General features: G+C 42.6%; 1 protein-coding gene across 1 annotated transcript in view; it reads right to left on the bottom strand.

Moving 5' to 3' along the window:
- SBK1 (SH3 domain binding kinase 1) overlaps window positions 1-27352 on the bottom strand; it is an 854789-nt gene that overhangs the window by 167257 nt on the left and 660180 nt on the right. The window contains exon 3 of the mRNA XM_044089810.1: window positions 22141-22343. Coding sequence (XP_043945745.1) covers window positions 22141-22343 — 203 coding nt within the window. The remainder of the gene's footprint in view (window positions 1-22140; window positions 22344-27352) is intronic.

Here is a 27352-nt window from a genome sequence, read left to right on the forward strand (position 1 = left end):
TATAAGTTCCATGAAGATCACCAGCTGGTGAATCTGGGAATCTTGAGGGAATGTTACAACTGCCTCAAGTACACAGACAACCCTCTCCGCCTCCCAACAAATTCCAACACATGTGAGAGATGCAACCATATAGCCATACTGGAGGCTAAACTCTCTCAACTCAGTACTGGCAAAACCAGTCAGGAGGAGAAGGAAACCACACTCACTACAATTCTAGTCTCACATAGACCTACCACGACAGCAAAGCAAACACATAAACACACAAAAACATACTCGGAGGCTCTAAATAAAAATCTGCCTAAGCAGCAGAGACATCCAAAGCAGACACCCAAGCAACTGCTACCCCAAAACAAAACACGTGCAACACATAGCTCACAAAGCCAGTGTGCCAAACAGTTACAGCCCTTAAGGCTAAACAACACACCTGATACACTTGTAATAGGTGACTCTATCGTCAGGCACACTGACGTCCCGCTCACCAGGCTGAACAAGGAGAAGGTCACGGTAAGCTGCCTGTCGGGCGCTAGGATCCGCCACATAACACAAGCACTCAGGTCACTCCAAGGCAAGTACAAATATGACTCAGTCATTGTCCATGCTGGTGTGAATGACCTGAGACGTACCTCCCTGGACTACATGAAAAGAGACATAGAGGAGCTCTCTGAGCATGTAGCCCAGGCCGGTATGACCCTGACCTTGAGTAGCATCTTACCCTCACCAAGAATGATGCCACAATAAGAAGACAAGATGATCAATTTCAACAATTGGCTTAAGTATTGGTGTCATTCAAAGGGGATCCAATGCCTGTCAGCCTGGGATGACATGCTCGACAAGCCACGATGCTTCGCTAGGGACGGCTTGCACCTGTCACCCCTGGGCTTTCTGATATTGGCAAAGGCTCTTGCTACCCCATAGTGCCTTTCTTAGGCAAGGCTCAAAAGACAAACCCACCTCCATAGGTATCACAAGGGATAAGAAACTAAGAGTAATGCTACTCAACGCCAGAAGTCTAAACCTCAAGATGCATGCACTCGAAACTCTCCTTAGCATGGAGAACATTGACATCTGTGCAGTAACAGAAACCTGGTTCAAGGCTCCCGAGAGCACCCCAGCACTACCAGGTTATACCTCATACCATGCTTTTCGACCCCAAAACTTGGACCGAACCACAAAAGGAGGGGGAGTATCAATATTCGTCAAGGATACCCACACCTCCAGGTTGGTGGCACAGCACGAAGCATCAGAGACTATCCATGTGCAACTAACAGTGGGTAAAACTGCCTTCCAGTTTATAGCCTGCTACAGACCACCCTCCCAAACCCAGGAACCCCACTCGGCCTTCCTGAGAACACTGGAAAATATGAAGGTCTCTCCAAACACCATTATATTGGGCGACTTCAACTACCCAAACATAGACTGGAAGCATTACTCTAGCTCCAACACCCTAGCTCAAAGGTTCCTAGAGTTTATAAACTCAAATGCTATGGAACAACTTGTTATCACTCCCACAAGAGGGGAAAACATACTGGACCTGATCATCACCAACATGGGGACTCTATGCTCCAGACCAGAAGTGTATCCCTCACTGGTAAGATCAGACCATAAACTAATCTCACTGGATATTCACATCCCGACTCCACCCCCTGCCCTGAAAACCACAGTGAAAAACTTCTCTAAAGCAAATTTCACACTCCTCAAAACCGAGGTGGAATCCTTCAAAGCTCCCGGGCCTGTGGAAAATACGGCCCAGACCGCGGAATCTTTTATAAACGCATTCTATGAACACCTTCAAGAATGCATGGATCATGCAATCCCAAATAAAACCAAGACCCAGTCCTCCAAAGGCAGACGTCATGTCTGGTGGACCGCAGCCATAAACAAACTATACAACAGAAGGAGGAAGCTACTACATGATAGAGCAAAATCCCAAAAAGGGAAGGCATCTCTGATCAGTATTAGCAAAAATCTACAGGCACTCATAAAATCGTCTAAGGCCAGCTTCGAGAGAAAAATTGCACAGGACACTAAGGATAATCACAAGGCTTTCTTTAGTTATGTTAGGAACCTGGGTGGGAATTCCCAGATATGCTCAGAATTAGTCCAAAATGACAAAAATACACCGAACCCACAGACATTGCCAACATCCTAGCTGACAGGTTCAGCACAAACTTCTCCCCCCCCCCACCAAAAGGGCAAATAACTATCCCAGCAGAGTGCTGCCCCCCTGACATCTCAGATGCTCAGGTAAGAGCTGCCCTCCCCAAAGCAAAAAACACAGCATCAATGGGACCAGACGGTGTCCCGGGCTGCATCCTACATGAACTCCAAGAAGAGCTAAACCCAAACATAAAACTGCTGTTCAATCTCAGCCTTACTACAGGATATGTACCCAAAAAGTGGCGTACAGCAACAGTGATACCTCTCCACAAAGGTGGTGCCTCAATGGATCCTGGAAACTATCGGCCCATAAGCCTGACTAGCTTGGTCTGCAAAGCTATGGAAAGGATCATCATGGACCTTATAAATAAAGATATTGGGGACCTACAGACACTGGATCCTACCCAGTTCGGCTTTGTTAAGGGCAGATCCTGCCTCTTAAACCTGGTTAATTTCTTTGAAACCGTCACCAAGGCCATTGACGAGGGGAAGGTGGTCCACACAGCCTACCTGGACCTCGCAAAAGCCTTCGATACAATACCCCACTCGGGCATTACAGATAAGCTCACCAGCTTAAATATAAACCCCTATGTCACTAGATGGGTTGCAAACTGGCTCAAGGACAGAAACCACATGGTTAGAATTGCTGGAGCCATGTCAGACTCCAAACCAGTTACAAGTGGCATCCCACAAGGCTCAGTCCTGGGACCTCTCTTGTTCGGTATATATTTCTCGGAGGTACAGGCCAACATGGAAGGACTGTGGCTGACCAGGTTCGCAGATGACTGCAAACTGGGCACCATAATGGACTCTCCAGCCGACACAAGCATTCTCCAAAAGGGCCTCATAGAAACAGACAACTGCTGCCAGAGCCATAGCCTCAAGCTAAATGCCAAAAAGTGTATAGTCATCCCCTTTGGCAAAAACAAAGTGCCCACAAATTACCACATAGGTGGTAATCCATTAAGTACAAAAGAAATAATTAGGGACCTGGGGACCAAAGTTGATAGCAATCTCTCATCTGACAACCACGTGGCCAAAGTGGTTAGAAAAACATTTTATATAGCCCACCTAATCATGAAGGGATTCACATCTAGATCAGGGGAGGTCATCGTGCCTCTGTACTCATCCCTCATCAGGCCCATAATTGAGTACAATGCCCCTTTTGGGATGTACCTTACCAGACACCTTCAGCAACTGGAAAGACCCCAAAAGTACCTCACCAAGAGGATCAAAGGGCTCAAACAGATGCCATATGCTGCCTGGTTAAAGAAACTCCAGCTCTACTCAGTGGCATACCACCTGCTCAGAGGCGATCTGTGCCTGATGTATAAAGCCATGTCCAACCCGGAATTAATGGACATGCTGCACCTTAGAAAATCCAAATCCCATCGAGCTACGTGCTCGAGAGACTTGAACCTCAGCACTGAAATAAATAGGACATGCTGGAGGAACAGATTCATAACCCAGAGGCTCCCTTCACTCTGGAATAAAATCCCAGTCCAGGTTAGGCAGAGTCCCTCATTGACTCTCTTCAAGAGGAATCTTGATGAGTGGATGGGAGATCGTAGGTTTACCCCGGGTATTACTTCTGTCACTGTTAGACAGAGGCACAGTATACTAACCTCGAAAAAGGGCATAGCAAAATTAATTTAAAATGGGTGGTGAAAGCCAAACACACTCTGGCTAGGCTTATAAATGCCCTAGGGCAGATAGCCTAGTATGAACCTATGAACCTATATGTTCCATGGCCTTGCAGACCAGGCTCATTAGGCTAATGGGGCGTTAGTTCCTAGTGTCCATGGTGGCTCCCCTTTGTGGAGTGGGATAACCGTTGCTGTGCACCATTCAGTGGGCACAAAGCCTGAGATATGGCTATGATTGAACATGGTGCTTAAGTGGGATGCCATTTCATTCTGTAGTTCATGTAGAACGCAGCCTGGGATGTTGTCAGGTCCCATGGATGCTGTGTTCTTGGCTTTGGAGAGTGTGGTTTTTACCTGTGCAACCGAGATTACAGGAACTTTGCATTCTTCTGGTATAAAGATGGGCCTTTTAGGGGGTGAGGCGGGGGTAAAGTTAGCACTGAACCTGTCTGCCAGGATGTTGGCAATATCAGTTGGTTCTGTATATTTAGAGCCATTGTGCTGTAACTCAGAGAAGATCTGAGTGTTGCCATTGAGATTCTTGATATAGCTATAGAATGCTTTGTGGTTGTCTTTAGAATCAGTGGCAATTTTGTTTTCATAACTAGCTTTGGAGGATTTTATGAGGGATCTCAGCTTCTTACTGAGGCTGACCAGGGAGTTCTTCCAGTCATGGGATTTTACTCTTTTTTGCAACAGTTTCTTTCTTCTGTTGTAGAGTTTGCTTATGGCAGGGGACCAGCAGATTGACTTCCTTTTTTTGGAGAACAGCATCTTGGTTCGGTTAGGGATAGCATGATCCATGCACTCGTGTAAGTGCATATAAAGTGCATTTGTGTAGTATTCAGCAGTTGTACCTCTATTGTACATCTGCATGGGTGTCGTGAAGTTTGCCACTTCTGTCTTAAGAAGCATGAAGTTGGCTTTGGAGAAATGTTTTATGGTAGTTTCCCTAATGGGGGGGGTGGGGGCGGGATGTGGATGTCTAGGCTGATTAGCTTGTGGTCGGATCTGACCAACGAGGAATTGACCTCTGGTGTGGAACACCAGTCGCCCATGTTGGTAATGACCAGGTCTAGGATATTGCTGCCCCTGGTGGGGGTGTGGATAAGTTGATCCAAGATGTTGGAATTTATGAATTCCAGAAAACGTTGAGCAAAAGAGTTGGTACATGAGTAGTTTTTCGAGTTAATGGTGGGGTAGTTGAAATCGCCCATTATATTGGGTTGTACCCTAATATTTTCCATTGTATCAAGAAATGAGGAGTGGGAATCCTGGGGCATGGTGGGGGACCTGTAGCAAGTTACAATTTGGATTGTGGTCTTGGCCAGATTTAGTTGCATTTGGATAATCTCGGATGCATTATGCTGAGCAAGTAGCCTGGAGGTGTGCTCTTGAAGCTCGGGACTTGAGCGCTTTGTATCTCATACAAACTGCTACTCATGTTCAAATTCAAATATGAGTTCAGGAATGCAGCTGAATGCATTATCTGTATTCTAGCTAGGCAGCCGTAAGGTGGTGATGGTGAGGGCTAGGAAAACAGTTTAGGGCAAAAATCGGGAATGGGACTAAGGTTTAAGGGAGTAGGAGGATGAGTTTAAGTTTAGGAAGTGGGGGAGTTTGGGGTTAGTGAGATGGAAGGGAGCTTACAGTTAGGGAGCAATCGAGGAGTTTTATTTTTAGGTTTAGGAAGAGACTTTAGGGCCAGGCATGGGGAGTGGAGTATAGGGTTTAGGGAATAATCATGGATTTTAGGTTTAAGAAGGTAAAGTGTAATTTTAGATTCATGGAGCAAGGACTTAGGTTAGGGACTGGGATGAAGTTTTAAGATTAGAGTTAAAACTTTGATGGGGCTATATAGTTTAATGGGGTCAGTTGCTGGGAAGACTAAGTAGTTAAGTAAGATCAAGCTAGTGGGATTTAGAGCACTTGCCTTCTTGAGAAGGTGGTGGCAGCATTATTTATTATTTATTTTATTTTATTTTACATTTGTTGACTGGGCTGGTCCATCTGGATACATGTCCATTTTCAGTGGAGGCCCGGGGAGAAAAGCTCCGCACTACAAAATAGTATTTACAAGACATAACGTAAGTTTTAGCTATTACAGAGGTATTTCCTATTGTCATATTAGTAGGATGATTCTTACTGAATAGAGCTATGAATATAGGTACAAAGATGAATAAGAAGATGTAGCACAACATTGGTAGTGTAGTAATACAGGGGAATGTTTAAAACTATGTAAGACAACAATGCACACTATTGAGCAATAAAGTCACACCAATATAGTTTGCTAGTAGGCTAAGTTAGCTAGAAAAACACAATACAGCAATCAAGTCTCTGATTATAAACCAATACCAAAGTCAGTTATAAAAGTCACCCATATGATGTTTGTTAGTAATTCAATTAGTTATTAAAGAGTTCACTATTAATAGGTATATTGATATGCACACAATTATAAGTAAGAGGTAATTTTGCTTGTGCTGGTATGTAGAGAGGTGTCATCATATAAAGACTGGTGTTTAGTCTGGATTAGCACAAGGGCATAACCAGTGAGATTTGAGGTATGTTTTAAGTTTGGTTTTAAATAGGGGAGCTGAGGAAATGGATGTAAGGTGATCTGGGAGGGAGTTCCAGGTTTTTCCCACTGCGTTGGAGAACAGAGAGTCACCAGCCAGATTGTTGGTTTTATTTATAGGTTCATAGGTTCATAGGTTCATAGGTTCATACTAGGCTATCTGCCAAGGGCATTTATAAGCCTAGCCCATAGTTATGTGGCTTTCGCCACCCCTTTAGTTTGAATAAAAACTATGCCTATCATTTTGCTGTGCCTCTGTCAAGCAGTGACACTGAAGTAATCCCTGGGGTATATCTGCGATCTCCCATCCATTGGTCAAGATTCCTCTTGAACAAGGCCAGCGAGGTGCTCTGCCTCACATGTACCGGGATTTTGTTCCACAGCATAGGGAGTCTCTGGGTGATGAATCTGTCCCTCCAGCACGTTCTATTTATAACCGTGTCAAGGTTTAAGTCTGCCGCCCTTGTGGTTCTGAGGGATCTAGATTTTTTGAGGTGAAGCATATTCATCAAATCTGGGTTTGACATGGCCTTATATGTCAGGCACAGGTCACCTCTGAGCAAGCGGTATGAGACTGAATAGAGCTGGAGTTCTTTCAGTCGTGCAGCATAAGACATATTTTTGAGACCCTTTATCCTTTTGGTGAGGAACTTTTGGGGCCTTTCAAGCTGCAGCAGGTGTCTGGTCAGATACATTCGAACGGGCATTGTACTCAATCATAGGTCTAATGAGTGATGAGTACAGGGGACGATGACCTCCCTTGATCTAGATGTGAATCCCTTCATGATCAGGTGGGCGATATAGAAGGTTTTCCTAACTACTTTAGCAACATGAGTGTCAAGCGAAGGCTACTGTCAACCTGGGTCCCCAGATCCCTGATGACTTTTTCTGTGCTCAGTGGATTGCCACCTATATGGTAGCTAGGGGTAACCTTGTTTTTCCCGAAGGGTATGACTATGCATTTTTGGCGTTTAACTTCAGGCCATGGCTCTGGCACCAGTTATCCGTTTCTGTGAGGCCCTTCTGGAGGATATCTGTGTCAGATGTGTTTTCGACTATGGCGCCCAGTTTGCAGTCATCTGCAAACTTTGTCAGCCATAACCCTCCTGTGTTTGCTTGTACTTCAGAAAAGTAGATGCCGAACAAGAGTGGACCCAGGACTGAGCCCTGTGGGACACCACTTGTGACAGGCTTTGAGTCTGACATGGCTCCAGCAACTCTGACCCTGTGGGTTCTGTCACTTAGCCAGTTTGCAACCCATCTTGTGATGTATGGGTTTACATTCAAGCTGATGAGTTTTTCGATGATACCTGAGTGGGGTATTGTGTCGAAGGCCTTTGCCAGGTCGAGGTAGGCTGTATGGACTGCCTTTCCCTCTTGATCAATGGCCTTGGTGACTGTCTCGAAAAAGTCAACCAAGTTTAAGAGGCAGGATCTGCCTTTGACAAAGCCAAACTGGGTTGGATCCAAAGTCTGCAAGTTCCCTATGTCTTTATTTATGAGTTCCATTATGATCCTCTCCATGGCTTTGCAGATAAGGCTTGTCAAGCTAATGGGGCGGTAATTTCCAGGGTCTGTGGAGGCACCGCCCTTATGAAGTGGGACCACAGTCGCGTGCGCCACTCCTTCGGTACGTATCCTGAGGTGAGGCTAAGATTAAACAGCTGTCCTAACTGTGGGTTTAATTCCTCATTGAGTTCGTGAAGCACACAGCCGGGGACACCATCCGGTCCCATGGATGCTGTGTTTTTTGCCTTAGTGAGGTCAGTTCTCACCTGGGCGTTGGAGATTTTTGGGGGGCTACAATCCTCTGGGATAGATATCTCTCCTTTTGGGAGAAGTTTGCACTGAACCTGTCAGCCAGTATGTTGGCAATGGGTGTAGGTTCAGTAATTTACACATCATTTTGAACTAATTCTGAGCATATCTGGGAGTTTCCTCCTAGGTTTCTAACATAGCTAAAGAATGCCTTATGATTGTCTTTAGAGTCCTTGGCGATTTTTCTTCCAAAATTTGCCTTGGATGATTTTATGAGAGCTCTTAGTTTTTTACTTATAATGATCAAAGGTGTCTTACCTTTCAAGGATTTTGCTCTATCTTGTAGTAGCTTCCTCCTTTTGTTGTAGAGCTTGTTTATGGCTGGGGTCCACCAGACTGGACGCTTGCCTTTGGTACAGAGAGTCTTAGTTTTGTTTGGGATTGCCTGATCCATGCAGTCCTGTAGGTGCTGGTAGAAGGCATTTGTAAGTGATTCAGCGGTTTGAGTAATGTTTACCACTGGCTCAGGGGCCTTAAAGGAGACCACACTAGTTTTTAGAAGTGTGAAATCGGCTTTTGAGAAGTTTTTCACTGTGGTCTTTTTGTTTCAGGTGGGCGGGATGAGGACCTCCAGCGAGATTAGTTTATGATCTGATCTCACCAGTGAGGGGTATACTTCGGTGTTGAACATTTTGATCCCATGTTCATGATGATGAGATCAAGTATGTTTTCTCCTCTTGTGGGGATGGTGACTAGTTGTTCCATGGCATTTGAGTTTATGAACTCCAGGAATCTTTGGGTTAGAGTGTTCGGGCTTGAGTAGTGTTCCCAGTCTATATTAGGGTAGTTGAAGTCACCTAGTATGATGGTGTTTGGAGATACATTTATCCCTCCAATGTTTTCAGGAAGGCCATGTGAGGTTCCTGAGTTTGAGAGGGTGGCCTGTAACATGCTACAAATTGCAGAGCAGTCTTGCCTATGGTTAATTGCACCTGGATGGTCTCCAATGCATCGTGCGTTGCCACCAACCTTGAGGTGTGGGTGTCCTTTATGAATATGGACACCCCTCCTTTCTTGGTGTTGTCCGGATTTTGGGGCCGGAACGCATGATATGAGGTGAAACCTGTAAGTGCTGGGGTGCTCTCAGGAGCCTTGAACCAGGTTTCTGTCACAGCACAGACATCGATGTTCTCCATATTGAGAAGGGCCTCGAGTCGTGCATCTTGAGATTGAGACTTCTGGCATTGAGCAGCATTACCCTTAGTTTTTCCTTTTTGGTGTTCTAGGGTGGTAGGTTTAGAATTTGAGCCTTGCCTAAAAAGGCACTATGGGGTGGCAAGAGCCTTTGCCAATATCCGGAAGCCCAGGGTGACAGGTGCAAGCCGTCCCTCATGAAGCAGTGGCTTGTCCAGCATGTCATCCCAGGCAGACAGACATTGGATCCCCTTTGAATGACACCAGAATTTAAGCCAATTATTAAAGCTGATCATCTTATCACTGTATTGTGGCATCATTCTAAGTGAAGGTAGGATACTGCTCAAGGTCAGGGTCATACCTGCCTGGGCTACATAATCAGAGAGCTCCTCGATGTCCCTTTTCATGTAGTCCAAGGAGGTACGTCTCAGGTCGTTGACACCAGCGTGGACAATGACTGAGTCGTACTTGTACCTGCTGTTGAGAGACCTGAGTGCTTGCGTTATGTGGCGGATTCTAGCGCCCAACAGGCAGCTTACTGTGACCTTCTCCTTACTCAGTCTGGTGAGCGGGACGTCAGTGTGTCTGACTATGGAATCACCAATGACAAGTGTGTCTGGCATTTTGTTTGGCCTTAAGGGCTGTGACTGTTTGACACTCTGACTGTGTGGTCTATGTGTTGCATGTGTTGGGTTGTGAGGTGGTAGTTGTTTGGGTGTCTGCTTTGGTGGCCTCTGCTGTTTTGGTAAATTTTTGATCAGAGCCTCCAAGTATGTCTTTGTGTGAGTATGTGTATGATCTGAAGTTGTGATGGTACCATGTGTGACTGGGTATGTATTGTGTGTGGTTACCTTCTCCTCCTGTCTGGTCTTGCCAGTCCTATGTTGAGAGAGCTCAGCCTCCAGTTTGGCCGTATAGTTGCATCTCTCGCATGTATTTGTGTTTTGTGGGAGAAGGAGAGGATTGTCTGTGTACATGAGGCAATTGTAACATTGCCTCAATATTCCCAGGTTCACCAGTTGAGCTGGAGAGGACACTAGCAACTGATCCCTCGACATACTAGAAGTAGTAGATAAAGAGACTTTCAAAGGACTCCGGGGGAAGTGGGTTTTAGGCTGATGGGGTACTATCTATAATAAGAGTGCTTTATCAAGGTGCAAGTACTGTAGGAGTAAGTGCTAGGCTTTACAGATAGAGAATAGTCTACTTGGGAATCAAGTAGAGATGAACTTTTCAGTTATAGGATATGCTGGTTAGATCAGCAGTACAGCTCGAGGAAGGTAGTTCTAAGGGAAAATATGAAGAGTGGAATTTAGATGGCCCGAATAGTTTAACCTTGTTTAACCGCCGCTGCTCTTGTGTGCAACAGTGGCAACTCCGCGCTAAATCGCGCTAACGAGCATTTAGCGTGTTTTATAGAAGGGGGCTGAAGGGAGCTAGGAATTGGCCCAAAACGACCAATGGACTACTAGTTTCTGGCTGAAACTTCACCAAATCGGACAAAAAGGCCGCTAAGTGCTTCCCACTCCCACTGGTAAGCAAAGAAACTTCCCTCCTTCCTAATAAGGCAATGGATCAGTAACAGGAACTAAAAACAAAGCCCAGGGATCAGCAACTCTGAAACTGGACTACTCTAGTTCAGTAAGGCGGGAAAACAAGAGATTTTTTTGTTTTATTACAGAGACAAGGAAAAAAACAGACAGTAAATGCTATAAATGCTGTAAATCGACTAGCGCACTTTGCAACAATTAGTAACTTAAAGTGCAATAAACAGTGTAAAATGCAGAAATCACTTAAAGTAGCAGTAAAACAGGCGAAATGCAATCGCTAGCTTAATAACAGTGGGAAAGCCACAAAAAATACTTATACTGGCACTAGTAATTTGTTTGATGAGCGTAGGATCCTTAGGTTATCGTAGGGGAAGATTAGGTTGGTGAGTATGGGAGTCTTTGAAGGTTGGTATAGTATCTTTTGGACTATTGTTAGTTTATTCAGTAAAATTAGATTTGACAGTTCTAACCAGCCTAGTTGTTTAAGATTGTTGCAGTGATGGGTTCTGTAGGTTGAGCCAGTTGCAAATCTTGCTATATTATTGTAGGTGATGGAAAGTTTGTTCATATTGCTTTTGCATAGTTTAGTGTAGATAGGGGATGCGTATGTAAGGGTTGAGATTAAATGGGTACAGGCAATAGTGGACCTGGCTTTGGGGGTTAGAAAGGGTTTGATTCTGTAGAGGGAACCTAGTTTTTTGTTAATAGTTTTTATAGTGTTATTAATATGGGGCTCAAAGGAGAGGTTGTTATCAATTAGTACCCCAAGTAGTCTTGTGGTTGGTTCTGGAGATATTTCTGTACCATTAGTTGAGGTGACACTGAAGTATATTGGGGAAGTTCTGCGCGTGTTGGTGAATAATAGCATTTTTGTTTTTTTTTGGATTGAGAATGAGGCAATGGTCAATGAGCCATTTCTCAACTATGTTAAATACGTTTTGTGTTAGAGACTGAAGTAGTGATTGCGTCTTGGCTGAGCATACTAACGTGGAATCATCTGCATACTGAATACAGGTGGCTTGAGGTATGAATGTGTGGAGGTAATTTGTGAAGACTGAAAAGAGGAGGGGACCGAGTATGGAGCCTTGAGGAACTCCGAGGGTTATTGAGAGGTGGGAAGATAGGCTATTCTGCCATAATACATGTAAAAGTGTCATGAACTATTAGCACACGAGCAACTGTAGTAGGTCCAAGGAAGCTTAATATGCAACACATTTATGTCTTCTGTAGAAAAACAAGTGTCTGAATAACTCGAATATGCAAACAGGCATTGGCAAAGTAATTCAAAAACGTAAATCATTTTTTTAAACAGAAAACAAATCCAGATTTGCAGTTTCACTCCATCTGCAAATTGTTTCAGTCTATTCTTTCCATAGAACTATCCCTCACATGATTTGTTTCTTTTTTTTTTCTTTTGAATGTAAAAAAATCTTTTTCCTTAAAATTCTGCTCATACAAAACACATACTAAGAAAAAAGTTAACTAAGGAAAAAAGAAATCACCAAAACAGAAATATAAATCCTGGTTCTCATTTCCTTCTACCTCTGGCACTGAACTTTCACCTTCACCTATAAAGAATATGGAAGAAAAAATAAATTCCTTCCCATTTTGGTCATATAATATTTCCCCATTTCTCTACAGACCAACCTGGAGTGTCATAGGTAATGGCACTTTACTAGCACAACTTGAATATGTACTTCCACTGTTTGCGGTAGCATCCAAGAAAAACTCCTCCACCATTCATACTGTAAGCAACTCTATCTGCTATTTCTCTACCATTTCCCCTTGAAATGAGCATCACCATATCATGCTTAATAAAGTCAACTGGCTAGCTGTCCAACAACATGCCAACCTGTTTGATCCCAACTCTATAAACTTTTAAAACAACACTCCTGCCCTTCCCTTGTCTCCAACCACTTCAGACAAAACCCCCCTCAGTTACAATATAAAAAGTCTTAATCTCTGGTCCATGTCTTCAATGTCCCAGAACCAGACTATATTGCACTAACCATGCCTTCTCCATTCTATGCCCCAACCTCTGGGAATCACTCTCTGCTAATCTTAAAGACCTCACCTCGTACCCATCAGTTCATGCTCATTTTAAAGATCATCTCAAGTACAAGTCAATGTAGAAATTGTTTGTATTGAGACACATTTCTATCGAGACACATCACCTAATCCCCCACTCCCCCTTCACCAGTTGAGTACCTTTGCTTGCCTCACATTATTTCACTACACTAATATGTGACATCTTGTCCACATTGTACATAGTTAATTTCTACCTGCTCTTGCCTTACTTTTGCTATGTTTTATTCTTTGTCCTCTCTTCCTTCACTATTTCACTCTCTTCTTCTTCTTCTTCTGCCCTCCTTACACTAACCACCCCTTCCAATTGTGACTTATACTGCATACTTTGTTATTCTTGCTGTTGTTGATTCATTGCTATCTTCACACATTGTGTTTGCATTCATAGTGCTTCTTGTTAACTTGCTTGTCCACTGTCATTTATATTTGCCTGGGCTGAGGCTGAAATAGGTCCATTTGGATCAGGGCTAGCCTGAGTACCAAACTGAATAAATGAATGAATGAAGAAATAAATAACAGGGATGGAGGTGTAAATATTGCAAAAAAAAAATAATAATAATAATACTATCCAGCACTCATGCTGGATAACCAAGTTTTATAGACTGCGGTCAACAAAATCTGTATGTTTATTTTTTTTCTCTGATCCACAAAACTATCACTGTCTGCTTCTACAAAAAACTCAATTGATTCCAGTTACAGCCAAGGCTGCACATCTCTTGGCCACTTTTATCTTCAGGCAAATATAGAACAACAATGTCTACCTTGATTTTATAAATTAAGCTTTATTCACTAAGTGAATTCTCTCAGTAAAAGCTGTGCACTCTCCTTATTTGGCTTCCCATTAGGATTATCAATCAGAAACAGGACAAACAAACAAAATAGGCCCAGCCTGCTGAAACCGAGTGCTAGCTGAAATATGAAATGAAAAAAAAAACACTCATTCAACGAGAGTGGATGTAATTGTTTGAGAGGCAATGGGTACTGCTGTAGGACACATATAATCATTCCCCTTAGTAACATACTTCTCCCAAATAGCAATCCCTCTGTGCAAGTATACATTTTAAATAGATGCAAATTTCTATCTGTAATATTTTACAACTTCACATTACTTTTTTGCTATTTTAATAGTTTACATTTGCACGTATGACAGTGCTGTTATTGAGCATAAGGCAACCTAGGCAACCTTTAAAATAAATAAATAAATAAATAACCTCTCTCTGCTGCCATTACAAAAAAAAAAAAAAAAAAAGATCTGCTGCAATCACAAACAGGAGCACGTCTTCTGTCAACACACACACATTTTCACACTTTCTTTCATTCATTTAGCATACATACACACTCTTTTCCATTTAATCGATATGCACACATACCCACTTTCTCAGCATGCACACACACACTTTTTTGCTTTCTCTTCCAAGCATTCATGCACACACTTTTACTCTCTCTACCAATCAATTGCTCTGCTCCTACACAGATAAATCAACATGAAGCACATCTGCTGCATTCTGCACTCACCTCTGCTTACTCCCAAGCATGGGTGATTTGAAGCACCACCCCTTTTGAGCAGGCAGTGGAGATATTTGGAGCACTGTGGCTACTGCTGCATTCCCGCGTGTAACAAATGGGCTAGCTCAGCATTTACATTAGTGCCAGAATACAATTCAGAGGAGTGTGTGTGTGTGTGTGTGTGTGTGTGTGTGTGTGTGTGTGTGTGTGTGTGTGTGTGTGTCCAGTATAGGCCTAAGAGACCAAAACACTTTGCCACCTTATCTCCTTACAACGAGTCTGAAGCTTTGGACAAGTGTGGCACATATTTACTGCTTGCCATACTGAGGCTTGGGCCCGTCACTGGTTCATTTCAGCAGTCCCAGCTGTATTCCATCCAGAAGTGTACAGATATTGTTTATGGCTTTTACAGTGGGCTGTCATGTAGCCGGCTTCAACTTTGACTGCATATATGATTTGTCCGGGGCTGCCTGTACAGGACAGGATTGCAAATTATCCTTTCTGAGAGAAGAACTCTATAACAAGTTATTGGATGCCCATTTCCAGGGTAAGTGATATTCTGCCAGCCTGTTCTGGACCTGGTTGATGACTTCCTGTAGAAAAAAAGAGGAAGTCATTTTTGTGGAGGACTTCTGTGGTTTTACTGCTTCCAATTTCACTTCATCTTCCATGATTAGCCAGCTCATAAAGATGAAGGGACATCCTAACTGTCTGAAGAATGTTCTGAATGACTCACAATCTTGTTTTTACCCACACAGCTAAGTTTTCTAGAAATGACCTTGCTAGCTCTTCTACTTCAGTCTTGTCCTCCAGAAGGATTATGCAGCAACATACAATGATTGCTTTTAGATAAACTATTCCCATGGATTACAGCAACTGTCTATTATGATTACCTCCAATTCCCCTACAATGATTATACAAAATTTAGGTAAACACTGGGATCATTATAGTATCGTAATTATTGCACAGGAAATGCATATTTTTTAATCCTACAAGCCCCAGGAGCACTGCTTGGTTAAGTGACTTGCTCAAAGTTACACAGCAGGCAAGTATGACAGGAAGTATCAAACCCTGTACCCTTGAATACAGGAAGCAGCCCATTAAGAACTGACAGCCTTAGTCCACTACACTGTCACCCCTTCCACAGCCTCTTAATTTTCTGATAAATCGCTGAGGGTAACGGTCAATAATACTAGTCATTAGAGTTTTACACTTAATGTTCAGAAAATGTATTTCAAGTTAATTGGAGTTGTCTGGCACTTAAGGCTCTGAACTACTAACAAACTGCTTCCTGTAGCCAAAAGTACAGGGGTTGGATCTTTCCACCTCCATCTGCCTACAGTGTGCCTTTCAGCAAGTCCCAAAGACAGTGCTCCTGGATCATCCCTGAAAAGTCATAGTTTGTACAGTGAGTTTGCCTGGTTAGCAAATAGATAAAAATTGGTATTTAAATTTTTAACCTTTGTCCCCTCATTATTTTTGGCTTTATCCAGAATTCCTGAGTAAAGAAGTTGGGTGCTATTTTTGGCTGTTCCTTGTGAAATGTGTAACTTTCTGTCAAATTATTTAATGAATACAATCGACATGAATTTGACAGGCATGAATTTCAGACTTTGCGTCCTTTTGAAAATGTTTAATAATGCAAAGCCTTTTGTTCTCAGAACTTTCTAAGTTCATGAGAAACATTTAAAATCTGTTCCTGATTTTTTTGTATCTTTGTCTTTGATTTGAGTGGGCTCTATTGTATGGTTTTTGACAGCAGTGATCTGAGATACACTTCTGGCCCATTATTTATAAATATATTCATTAATTTGTTCTCAAGCAGGTATCTGAAGTGTACCGTCATGCAATTGACTGTAATTGATGGTTGTGTGGGCATAAAGTACAGTTGTGTATACTTACCACAAATGTAGATGTTCGAGTATATTCACTGTTGCAGTCATCACATTTGGGTCATCTGCCTGCAGGTAGCCCTCAGTCGGCCTGTATACCAGAGTCTTGGATTCCTGTGTCGGATGCTGTCTCTTCTTCCATGACGTCAGGTCGTCATAGGTATAAAACATGCAGCCTACACCATTACATCAGTTTTTATTCCCCCAGATGTCAGGTGCCCCCCACAATGGGAAGCAATTATATGTTATGGTACACCGCCATCAAAAATCAAATACACCAGAAAACTTAAATATACCAAACAAGAAGGAAAGGTAGAGCCAAGAGAAGTCAGGGGGCTGGAGGGAGTGTAACCAGGACTGCAACAGTGAATACACTTGAACATCTACATTTATGGTAAGTGTACACAACTGTACTATGTTCTTCGTGCTTCACTGTTGCAGTCATCACATTTGGGTTGATTCCCAAAGCTAAGGAAGGGAGGAGGAAGTTAGAGAGCATTAGGGCAAGTATTAAGCCCTGCAAAACTGCAGTGGCAAAGCCAGCTCTGGATTTAGAAAAAAGAGGCATGTGGTAATGCTTGGTGAAGGTATGTACTGAACTCCAGGTAGCAGCTTCTAGGATGTCCCTGGTAGAGACTCCCCTGAGAAAGGCTGCAGAGGTAGATGCAGCCCTGGTGGAATGTGATCTTATCCCCTGTGGGGTAGGTTTGCCATGGTGCTTGTAGCAGAAATAAATGCAATTGGCTATCCATTTGGAAATGGTTTGCTTTGAAATGGCCTTCCCCTCTGCCCTGGCAGCAAAATCAACTAGCAGCTGTTCAGATTTTCTGAGAGGCTAAGTCCTGTCCAAATAAAATCTAAGTTGTCTGTGCACGTCCAGATAGTGCAGTATTCGTTCTCCTTTGTTTTGTGGATTAGGGAAGAAAGTAGGCAAGTGAATGGACTGATTTAGGGCCACACTAGACACCATCATGGGCATAAAGGAAGGATTGGTCCTGTAGGAAATCCTGTCTGCATGGAAGACAATGAAGGGTTCCACTGCAATGAGGGCCTGTAATTCAGTCTTCTTGCTGAAGTGATGGCTAGAAGGAATGCTGTTTTCCAAGAAAGGAATTTCAACTCTGCTGTTGCAGCTGGCTCAAAGGGAGGGAGAGTGAGCTTTTCAAATACAAAGTTAAGGTCTCAGGCTGGAGTAGGGGCTCTCCTGGGGGGGGTCTTAAATTTTTGGCCCCTCTAAGGAATTGTTTTAGCAGAGGGGGTGAGAGAAGAGGGGTGGCTCAGTATTATAATGAGCTGAAATGGCAGAGGCATGAATTTTAGTTGACGACAAGGATAGGCCCTTGTGCAGTATTTCTGTTAAGTACTGAAGAATATGAGGTAAGCTGGGCACTGTTGTGCCCATCCCCTGAGTCTGGCTCTAGGAACAGTATCTTTTCCACGTTTCAGCATAGGATTTTCTAGTACTACACCTTCTGGCCTCTAAAATGACATCTAGCACCTGCTTACTGAGGGAAGCTATTGGGAAGCTCAAGGAATTAGCCAGGCTGCAAGGTTCATGGTTTGAAGCTGAGGGTGCAGAATCTGGCCCTCCTGCTGGGACAGCAGGGAAGGCATCCGAGGCAGCTGCCATGATTCCAGCAGTGTCATACTGCACAAGAGGGGGTACCAGTGCTGGTGTGCCCAGTCTGGTGCAATCAGTATTGTCCTTGGCCTGTCCTGTTTGTTCTTTAGCAGAACTTTCAAGAGGAGCGGCAGAGGGGGAAAGGCATAAACCAAGAGGCTTTCCCAGGTAAAGGACAGGACATCCACTTTCCAAGCTTGACTGCGGGTGTCCTTGTGCAGAATTTGCCCAACTGGTAGTTCTGAGGGCAGGCAAAGAGGTCTACCTCTGGAGTCTCCCATTTGTTCCTCAAGAGGTTGAATATTTTTGGTTCCAGTTTCCATTCATGTGGGTCCATGAGATTTCTGCTTAAGTCATCTGCCAGTGAATTTAGCTTCCCTGGCAGGAATTGAGTTTGTAGGTGCACTTGGAAGCCAAGGCTGTGTTCCACAATGCCATGGCTAGTCTGCAGAGAGGGTACAAGTGGGTTCCCCCCTGCTTGTTTATGTACCACATAACTGTGGTATTGTCTGTCTTTACCAATAGTTGTCCTGGAAAAATGCGGTCTTTGAAGGCTGTCAGGGAATTCTGTACAGCTAACATTTCTTTTTGGTTGATATGCAGGTGCATATGTCTTGGGTTCCATTTGCCCTAAATGCACTGACCTGCCAAGTGAGCCCCCCCTGCATAATCTGATGCGTCTTTTGTTAGGGTTTGGGCGGCAGGGGGAAGAGTGAAACGGAGCCCCTTGTTGTGGTAGCAGATCTCTGCCCACCAAAGATACTCTGTCTTTATACAAGAAATGATAGGAATCATTGATTTCAGGTCCTGAAAATGTTGACACCATAGGCTTTTTAGATACCATTGTAGTTTCCTCATATGCAGTCTTGCATATGGAATTAGTAGAATGCAAGAGGCCATGAACACCAGGGCTTGCAGAATTTTCCTTGCAGATAGCTGGGTCTTTGGGGGCAATAGTTTGAAGTCAGTTCTCAGATAAACTTGTTTCTCTTGAATGAGGAAAGCCATCTGGGAAGTTGTGTTCAAGCTCCCAGGAATACAATCTGTTGGCAGGGTACCAGGTGAGATTTCTTTTCATTTATGGTGCACCCCAGAGAGGTTAGAAGTTTCTTTACAAATGCTAGATGTTGTAATAGCAAGTCCTGGCTTTCTGCCTAAATCAGACAATCGTCCAAGTATGGGTATATTTGAATATTTCTCTGCCTGCAAAATGCAATGGCTGGAGCTAGACACTTTGTGAATACCTTAGGTGCAGTAGGTAAGCCAAAGGGAAGTGCAGAGAACTGATAGTGCATGCAGCCCTGAAGCGTAGGTATTTCCTGCAAGATTCCCTTATTGGAATGTGCAGGTAAGCTTCCTTTAAGTCTAAGGTTGCCAACCAGGCATCTTTGCCTAGCATAGGAAGCAGCTGTTGAAATGCTAGCATTTAGAATTTTGGGATTACCAGAAAGGTGTTTAGAATAGAGAGGTCCAGGATAGGATGCCAGGAGCTGTCTTTTCTGGGTACCAGGAAAAATCTTGAATAAAAGCCTTGTCCCCTTTGTTCTGCTGGGACAGGTTGAATAGCCCTGATACTTAGAAGAGAGAGAACCTGCTGTTGGGCCTCTGCCCACTGATTTGGGGGTAGGTGTGGCCAACCATTTGGGGTTGGTAGGGAGTGAAAGTGGAATCTGTATCCTTGGGAAACTATGTTCAAAACCCATTTGTCACGGGTAATGAGTTCCCAGTTGTTTGCATGCAAGGTGAGCTTTCTTCCTAAGGGAGCAGGCAGTTGAGCAGGACTTGAGAGGATTAAGGTTAAGTCATTGTGTCATTTTTCCACAGGGGGGAGGTTTACTGCTCCCTGCTTTGGAAGTGGGAGCCTCCTACTGCTTAGACCTGTGCACAGTCTGAGACTGTAACCTAGGTGGTCTGCTGTTCCTGGGTTTGGACTGAGAGGGCCTAGAAGAGACTAGAAAGGACTAATTCTTTGAAGGCCAATGTCTACTAAATCTGGGAGGCTGTACTTGTAGGAAATCTTTAACAGTTTGCATAGATTTAGCTTTTTCCTTCATCCTTTTGAGGACTTCTTCTGCTTTGTTGCCAAACAGGCGGTCTTGGTTTAAGGAAGCATCCAGTAATTTAGCTTTAACATGATCTGGCAAGTTTTGCTCCTTAAGCCAAGCATGCCTTCTAAGTACAGACCCAGTAACAGCAGCTCTGCAAGATGCTTCTAAAGAATCAAAACCACATTGCAAAGTATGTTTACCAACTTGTTCTGCAGAATGCATTAAATCCTGTAAGTCTTTGTGTTCAGCACAGTCAGGAGTCAACATAATTTTCTGTTTAAGTAGTCCCATAATATGCTGCTGGTACTTTAACATATGAAACTGGCAATTTAAAGCTCTAATGGCCAATGTAGCAGAAGGGTATACCTTCTTACCCCATCTGTCCAAGGCCCTGGAATCTCTATCAGAGGGCATAAGAGTTTTGGCAGTAGTAGCCTTAATACCTTTTGGTCCTCAGGAAATGGTCTCTGGATCCGCAGTAGGATTCTTGAAGAGGAACTTGTGAGAGTCAGGTGCTCAGTAATACCTGTCAGGTTTTCTGGGAGCTGGAGGTGAAGTGTCTGGGGAAAACTAGATTCCAAGAAAGCATCATCTACAATATCCAGAACAGGAGGGATAGCTAAAGGCCTGTGTTAAGGAAGAAGAATTCCCTAAGCCTCTTTTTGGAGTCAGAGTAATCCTGGCTTTTCCAGCCGAAATGCTCCCTAAGAGTGTGCAAGGTTTCACCAAAAGAAAAATCTTCTGGAGGGGAGGCAGAGGGAATGGAATCCTCTGCATCAGAATCCTCATAGGTAGATAAGGGCAAATCCTGGTAATCAGAAGGAACAGAAATATCAGATTCCTGATCAGAAGAATCAGAAGGAAAATCAGTTCTAGGTCTCTTAGAGGGGGAAGGCTGTCTTCCCCTAATTAAGGTAATAAGATCTTCAGCCATTCTAAGCATTTGTGTTTTAGGTACATGGGCCTGAGCATGCGGTTTGGACGTCAGTTTTCTAGGCGTGGTGCGAGTTTTAGGCCTGGATGATGAAGATGGTGTCGGTTTAAAATGCAAGTCTGAAGGCCTGAATACACCCTCAGAAGTAGAGACATCACATCCACAGGTTCCACAATCAAAGAAGCATCTCATGGCATACCGGACTCCGAATGGGTCTCAGTAGAAGCCTGCGAATTTGAAGAAGCGGGTATCAGGGGCTGCGAAAGCGCCTCACTGAGTACCGGCGGACTGGTTACTAGCTTAACAGAAGCATCGTCGGCAGTTTTGGACCTATGCAGCCTGTCTCTGTCTTTATCTTTATGTTTTTTAGTAAGATCGGTAGTCAGATGGCTTAACAAAGCCATTTCGGAGTACTGATACTGAGTACCAAAATAATTTGCTGCAAAAATAGCCCGACGATGAATAGTTCGAGGGTTGAACAAGGCACAAAACTGACAGCGAGGTACATTGTCGTCTGGGCCTAAACAAGGAATGCAGTACAAATGAAAATCTTTATGAGGTATTTGCTTTCCACAGGTAAGACAATTGTTAACTTTTACTGACATCGGTTGTAGCAAGAAAAAAAGATCCCCAACGGGATACTTATCTTTTAATTTTTTGAAGACTTCGGTTCTGAAACTCAAAAATGAAAATTTCAGGAGTCGGCCGACTAGCATTTGCGAACTGCTTCTGTTTCGGGCACCGCAAGCAAGAAAGACTGATGTTATATCGTCGGCTGCATGTTTTATACCCATGACGACTTGACATCATGGAAGAAGAGTCAGCATCCGACACAGGAATCCAAGACTCTGGTATTTAGGCCGGCTGAGGGCTACCTGCAGGCAGATAACCCAAATGTGAGGACTGCAACAGTGAAACACGAAGAACATCACTTGTTTCTTGCAATCCACTCGTTATGGCATAAAGGAAGGAACTGATTGTAGTAAATAGGAATATCATATGAGCCATGTTCTTTGGGTACAATCCTTGATTTCCTTGTTTTGTTTAGTTTTGTTGACTGCTGATGGTGGGTTTATTACTTTACAGTGAATAAACTGGATAGTATGAAGTTTAAGAATTTAATGTTAACATCTTATCTGTGAAGAAATTTTAATTAAAAAAGTGCAGGTACTACCTGAGGAGGAATGATATCAAACAGGTCCCCCGCAGGAGCATACTCTTGTGCAAAAACATAACAGTCTTCTGTCTCAAAGACCACCTCAAAAACCTTGATGATGAAGGGACTCGATGAAAGGCTACTTGTGATACTGTATTCTCGCAGGAAGTTCTTCAGCTTCGTCTTACTCTTCGTCACAAATTTCAGTGCCATCTTGGTTCCTGTGTTATAGAGACAGAAAAGTGAAAAAGGCAGAACATTAGAAACTGTAGTTTTTTTTTCCATTTGTTATTTAAGAAGCTCTATAAGAAGGAGGGCGAATTGCAAAGCATACAACACTATCTACATGTGATTATTTAAAATAAGTAGAAAAGAACTATCAAAAAATAAAGAATTCAGCAATTCATAAAAGCAGTTGTAGTGCTGATCACATATTTAAACCATACATGCACAGAAAACACACACATATGCACATATACACATACACTGACTCTGTCTCTTCCTGTCAAATTACCTGTGTCATAAGTCTAAGCATCTGAGCTGCACATTTAGATCGGACTGGAATTTTTTCAGCACATTTAATAGCCAATGAAAAATAAATTAAATACCCCTTTCTTTTTTTTTTTGTAGGCACAAGTGGAAAATGGGCATCAAGGCAATGAATTTAGCATTAATATTTTGCAAAATCCTGACGAAAGGGTTCCTATTAGTAAAAATACCTGAGCAGCTGTACTATTAAACTCAGAGCAGTAGCAAGGGAATTTGTACCCTGGCCAACATTCCATTTAGTGTCCCCACTTCCCAGCTGTTTATAAATCATACCTGCCTAGTACTAACCTATGAATCTTACCTGCTAAAAAGTAACAAAGGTCTGCAATTATTTTATGGTCTTACCCTTCTTTATGAGTTAGCTTGCTTTGTACTGAGTACTTGTAACTGGTTCTGACTAAAAAAGGCTTCTTGCATTCAGTTCACCTATTTTTAAATAACTAAACAAAAGCTTATAGTCCGAAACACTATGTTGATGAAAACTGACTACCCTAAACTTCTGCAGAATGGCACAGAATTCTAGCACTACCTAATTCAGACAGATAACCAGTGGGTTGTCTTATTGCATCATGCCCCTCCCACAAAAACTGCACAGTCTGCCATCAATGACTCTATTGAAAATATTTTCCAGAAGAATCTATACAGACCACTGGAACAATGCCTACTGAGCTTTAGCGATACTTTACTTAAAGTGTCTAAGGTAACTCCTTCCAAGAAAACTATGAAAGAAGAAACAGCCAAGGGCAGGATTCTAAACTATTTACTCTTATACTAGTATCTTGACGTAAAGTACTGCTTGTTTATAAATAGGCAGACCTAATGACAATATATGCATGTGTGTGTGTGTGTGTGTGTGTGTGTGTGTGTGTGTGTGTGTGTGTGTGTGTGTGTGTATATGTGTGTATGTGTGTGTGGGCATGTGTGTGTGTGTTACGACAGAATATATTTGTCATCTTTATGTAATACATTCGGCACTTTATGAACAGTGTTGATTAATGTCTGCCTGTTTTACTTACAAGATACCCTTGGCTACAGTAGAATGACAAAGGTAGTAAAACCTAAGTAGCCGATGTGAATTATAAGTAACTGTCCCTATTACAATGTAAGCAGCATGAAGCTGCTGGGGTACTTCTTCTTATTCTACACCTCCACTGGCATTTTAATTAAGACAAGAGAATGTGTGTGCTACCCTAGTACTGCTAAACATTCTGAGGTGTGAGCATCTGAGCACATATGCCTGGCAAGCCCACGCTTTCACTTCAATCTTAAAAGCACTGAATAAGCAAGGAACCTCTCCAAAGTCTGACCTTTCACTATTATATTAAATTGTGCATATACAGTACAAGTCACTCACCACACAGAGCAATATGGCAAATTACAGATACTGCAAGGCAGGCAGAAGACTCACATAACACAGCAATCCAGTGCTATTGGTTTGGTAAACATGCATCACAATGGCAATTCAGTTACTGCAATATATCTGGCTCCACTTGGCTCCAGAAAACTAATGTCACCAAATTCCAGATCTCTTGTCCACCTGACAAAAAGCAGTTAGGAAACACTCCAGTAACCAAAACACTATTCCATCCTGTTAAATTAATCACCTTTGTAACTGGCACTCCAATTTATAGGCTAAGTCCTTCAATCTAGCCCATTGATACCTATGTTAACCTAATGCTACAGTGCCACTGTTTGCAAAAGGGACTCTGTTCTGAAGAGTCTTTAAGACATGTGGGATTCTCTGCTCCATTAATAGCACAAACAAGGTACCTTTCATTCCTGGATCATGTCCTAAATACAAGTTTACCAAAGGACATTCCCCTCCAAATGAAATAAACAAAGTTGCACCATTTATAAAACCATCCAAATTTAATGGTGAAAAAAAAACACTGTTAATAAAATTACATCACCAAAACAAGCTAAAAATACACTTTATGAAGCCTTCTAATACAACACTGCTGATATTCAGTTGGCATTTTAATGCATTCTACTCCTCAATTTTTCTAGCTGTTGCTTATCTCCCTCCTCCTGCTTCCACACAAAAGCTTAATAACCTAATCAATGACTTAACCTCCTCTGTTTGGAACATCAAAAATCTTATTCTTCTTGGTGACTTTAACCTCAAGCTCATTGGCCGCTCACAAAACTGCACACATGAACTTCTCAATGCATTTAACACAACTTGTCTCTGAACCCACCAGACCCAGTCCTTCCTCATCACATTATTCACTGCTTCATCTAATAATCACAGACATATCTTTATCCACGCTCCCAACCTAAGTGATCACTATCCTATAAGCTTTAACTTCCACTTTGATTGCAAAAAAAACCTTCAATACTCATTAGATTATGCCATAAATCTCGAGTAAACATTAACAAACTAAAACATATCTCACCTCTCTCAACCATGCCCCTTACTCTCCTCCTCCTTCTCTGTCACTAACAATGCTGCCCATCTCTTCATTCAACTCCTCTGTAGCCTACAAGTCTAATTCTTCCCTACAGTCACAATGCTTTATAAGCCCAAGAAAAACACCTGTCTCACTTACAAACTCAAAACCCTCCTATCTCTCAGCATTGAACTTCTGGAAGTCCAGCCCACTCCTTCTATCAGACAACACTACACCTCCATAGAAACCTGGCAATCAAGCAATTAAATGTCATAAGAGCCATCATATGAGAACACATCAATCAAACCATTTTCACTCCCTCAAACAGTTCCGGGCAGAGGTCAACCATTTAACAGATTGTAAAACTCCTCTTCTTCGCTCTCATCCTCAGACTTTAGTACTCTCTTCTCCACCCCATATTAGGTCACATATGTCACGCCCTCACTCAACTTCTTCCTCACCCACAACATACTCCCCTCTTATCCTTTAGATTATAACCAAAGATATTATACCTCTCCTTGAAAAACCTAAAACTTGACTCGTCTACAGGGACAGACACCCTCCTTCCTTGATTCATATTCAATATAGGGAGTTTATTGTTACTCCTATGCTATATATCTTCAGTCTTTGCTTAACTCAAAACTATATGTCCAGTATATGGAAAACAGCAAAAATTATACATCTCTCCAAAATACCAACCCCAAGTTATCCAGTGATTCCCACCCAAGATCCATTTTCCTAACCCTTTGGAAAATGTTAGAAAAACTGGTCTATAATCAGCAGTCAAGCTATACAAGTCCATACTGCATTCTCTATCTCTTGCTCTCTCTCTCTCTCTCTCTCTCTCTCGCTTCCAAGCAACATGGTTTTTGGTCAGCAGGCAGCACTTCCACTGTACTTTGGTCCTTTACCGATCACACCCTTTTAGCTATGGACAAAGCCTCCTTACTGGGGCCATGTTCATAGACTTTACCACAGACTTTGACCTGGCTGACCACCCAGTCCTATTTAACTACCTTAATGACACTGGCATTAGCCCTGACATTATGCTCTGGTTCCATAAATACCTATCCATCCGACATTTCTCAGTAAATTTTAACAGCAGTACAAGCGACACCACTATCTCTCTCTTTTGGAATCCCTCAAGGCTGCATACTGGCCACTCTACTTTTCTCCATTTTTATAAATAAGCTTACGCTCGACCATCCCCAACTTCCAATCTTACTGTATGCTGATGTCATGGTTATCTCCCACTCCATCCATACAACCTACACATTTCAACATGACCTGCAAAAAGATTTTGTCTCCCTCATTAACTGGTTGACTAGCCAACAACTATTATGTAAATCCTCAAAAATGAAAACTATTCTCTTTGGAACCTCCATTAAAAGGCAAAAAAAAAAAAATAATTTCTTATTCTTGACTACCTTAATTATGCCATTGAACAGGTTAACACCTTCAGATATTCATAATCATCCTGCAACTGACCAGAAAAAGATAAACTCCTTACTTTTCTGGGCTAATAAAATCTCCTCCTTCCTCTCTGACCCAACAAATAATAATATTGGCAAAGGGATCCTTCTAACTCAACTTGAATATTCCCTAACTCTTGCAGCATCTGCCTCCAAAAGAAACTCTACCTCCATTCAATCTCTAGGAACAACACTGTTTGTACATTAGCCAAAGCCAACTGGCTACTGGTTCAGCAATGAGCCAATCTACTACTAGGCTCCCACCTTTTGCAGCTCCTGAAAGAAAACTCCCACTCTTCTCTTTCCTCTAACTTACTTAGACAGCCTCCATCATATAATCTTAGATCTCATAGCCACTCAGAGCCTCTTTTGCAAGCACCTAAAATCAGACATCATTGTTCTAACCGCTCACTTTCTAGTCTTGGACCCAAGCTCTGGGCTAATCTTCCCTTGAATCTTACAGACCACTCTAATTACTCCTCCTTTGGGGCACAATTTAAATAATCGCTCACAGCACAAGATGCTTGTAAATTTATTTTATTTATTTATTTTACATTTGTTGACTGGGCTAGTCTAGCTGGATATATGTCCACTTTCAGTAGAGGCCTGGGGAGAAAAGCTCCAAGCATGAACAGTGACAAAGTTAACAATATAAAAAGACATGATAAAGCAAATACAGAGGCAGCAATGTTCAAAGAAATATTAAAAATTTGTTGTATAAAAAACAGCTGGACACACCACGAGAAGTCCCAATTTCTTTTATTCGATACAAAGTATAAAAAAGATAAGCGCTTTCACGTGCTGTATATGCACGCTTCA

This window comes from Protopterus annectens, chromosome 12.part0, assembly GCF_019279795.1.
Source record: "Protopterus annectens isolate FY-2018-M chromosome 12.part0, PAN1.0, whole genome shotgun sequence".
NCBI lineage: Eukaryota > Metazoa > Chordata > Ceratodontiformes > Protopteridae > Protopterus > Protopterus annectens.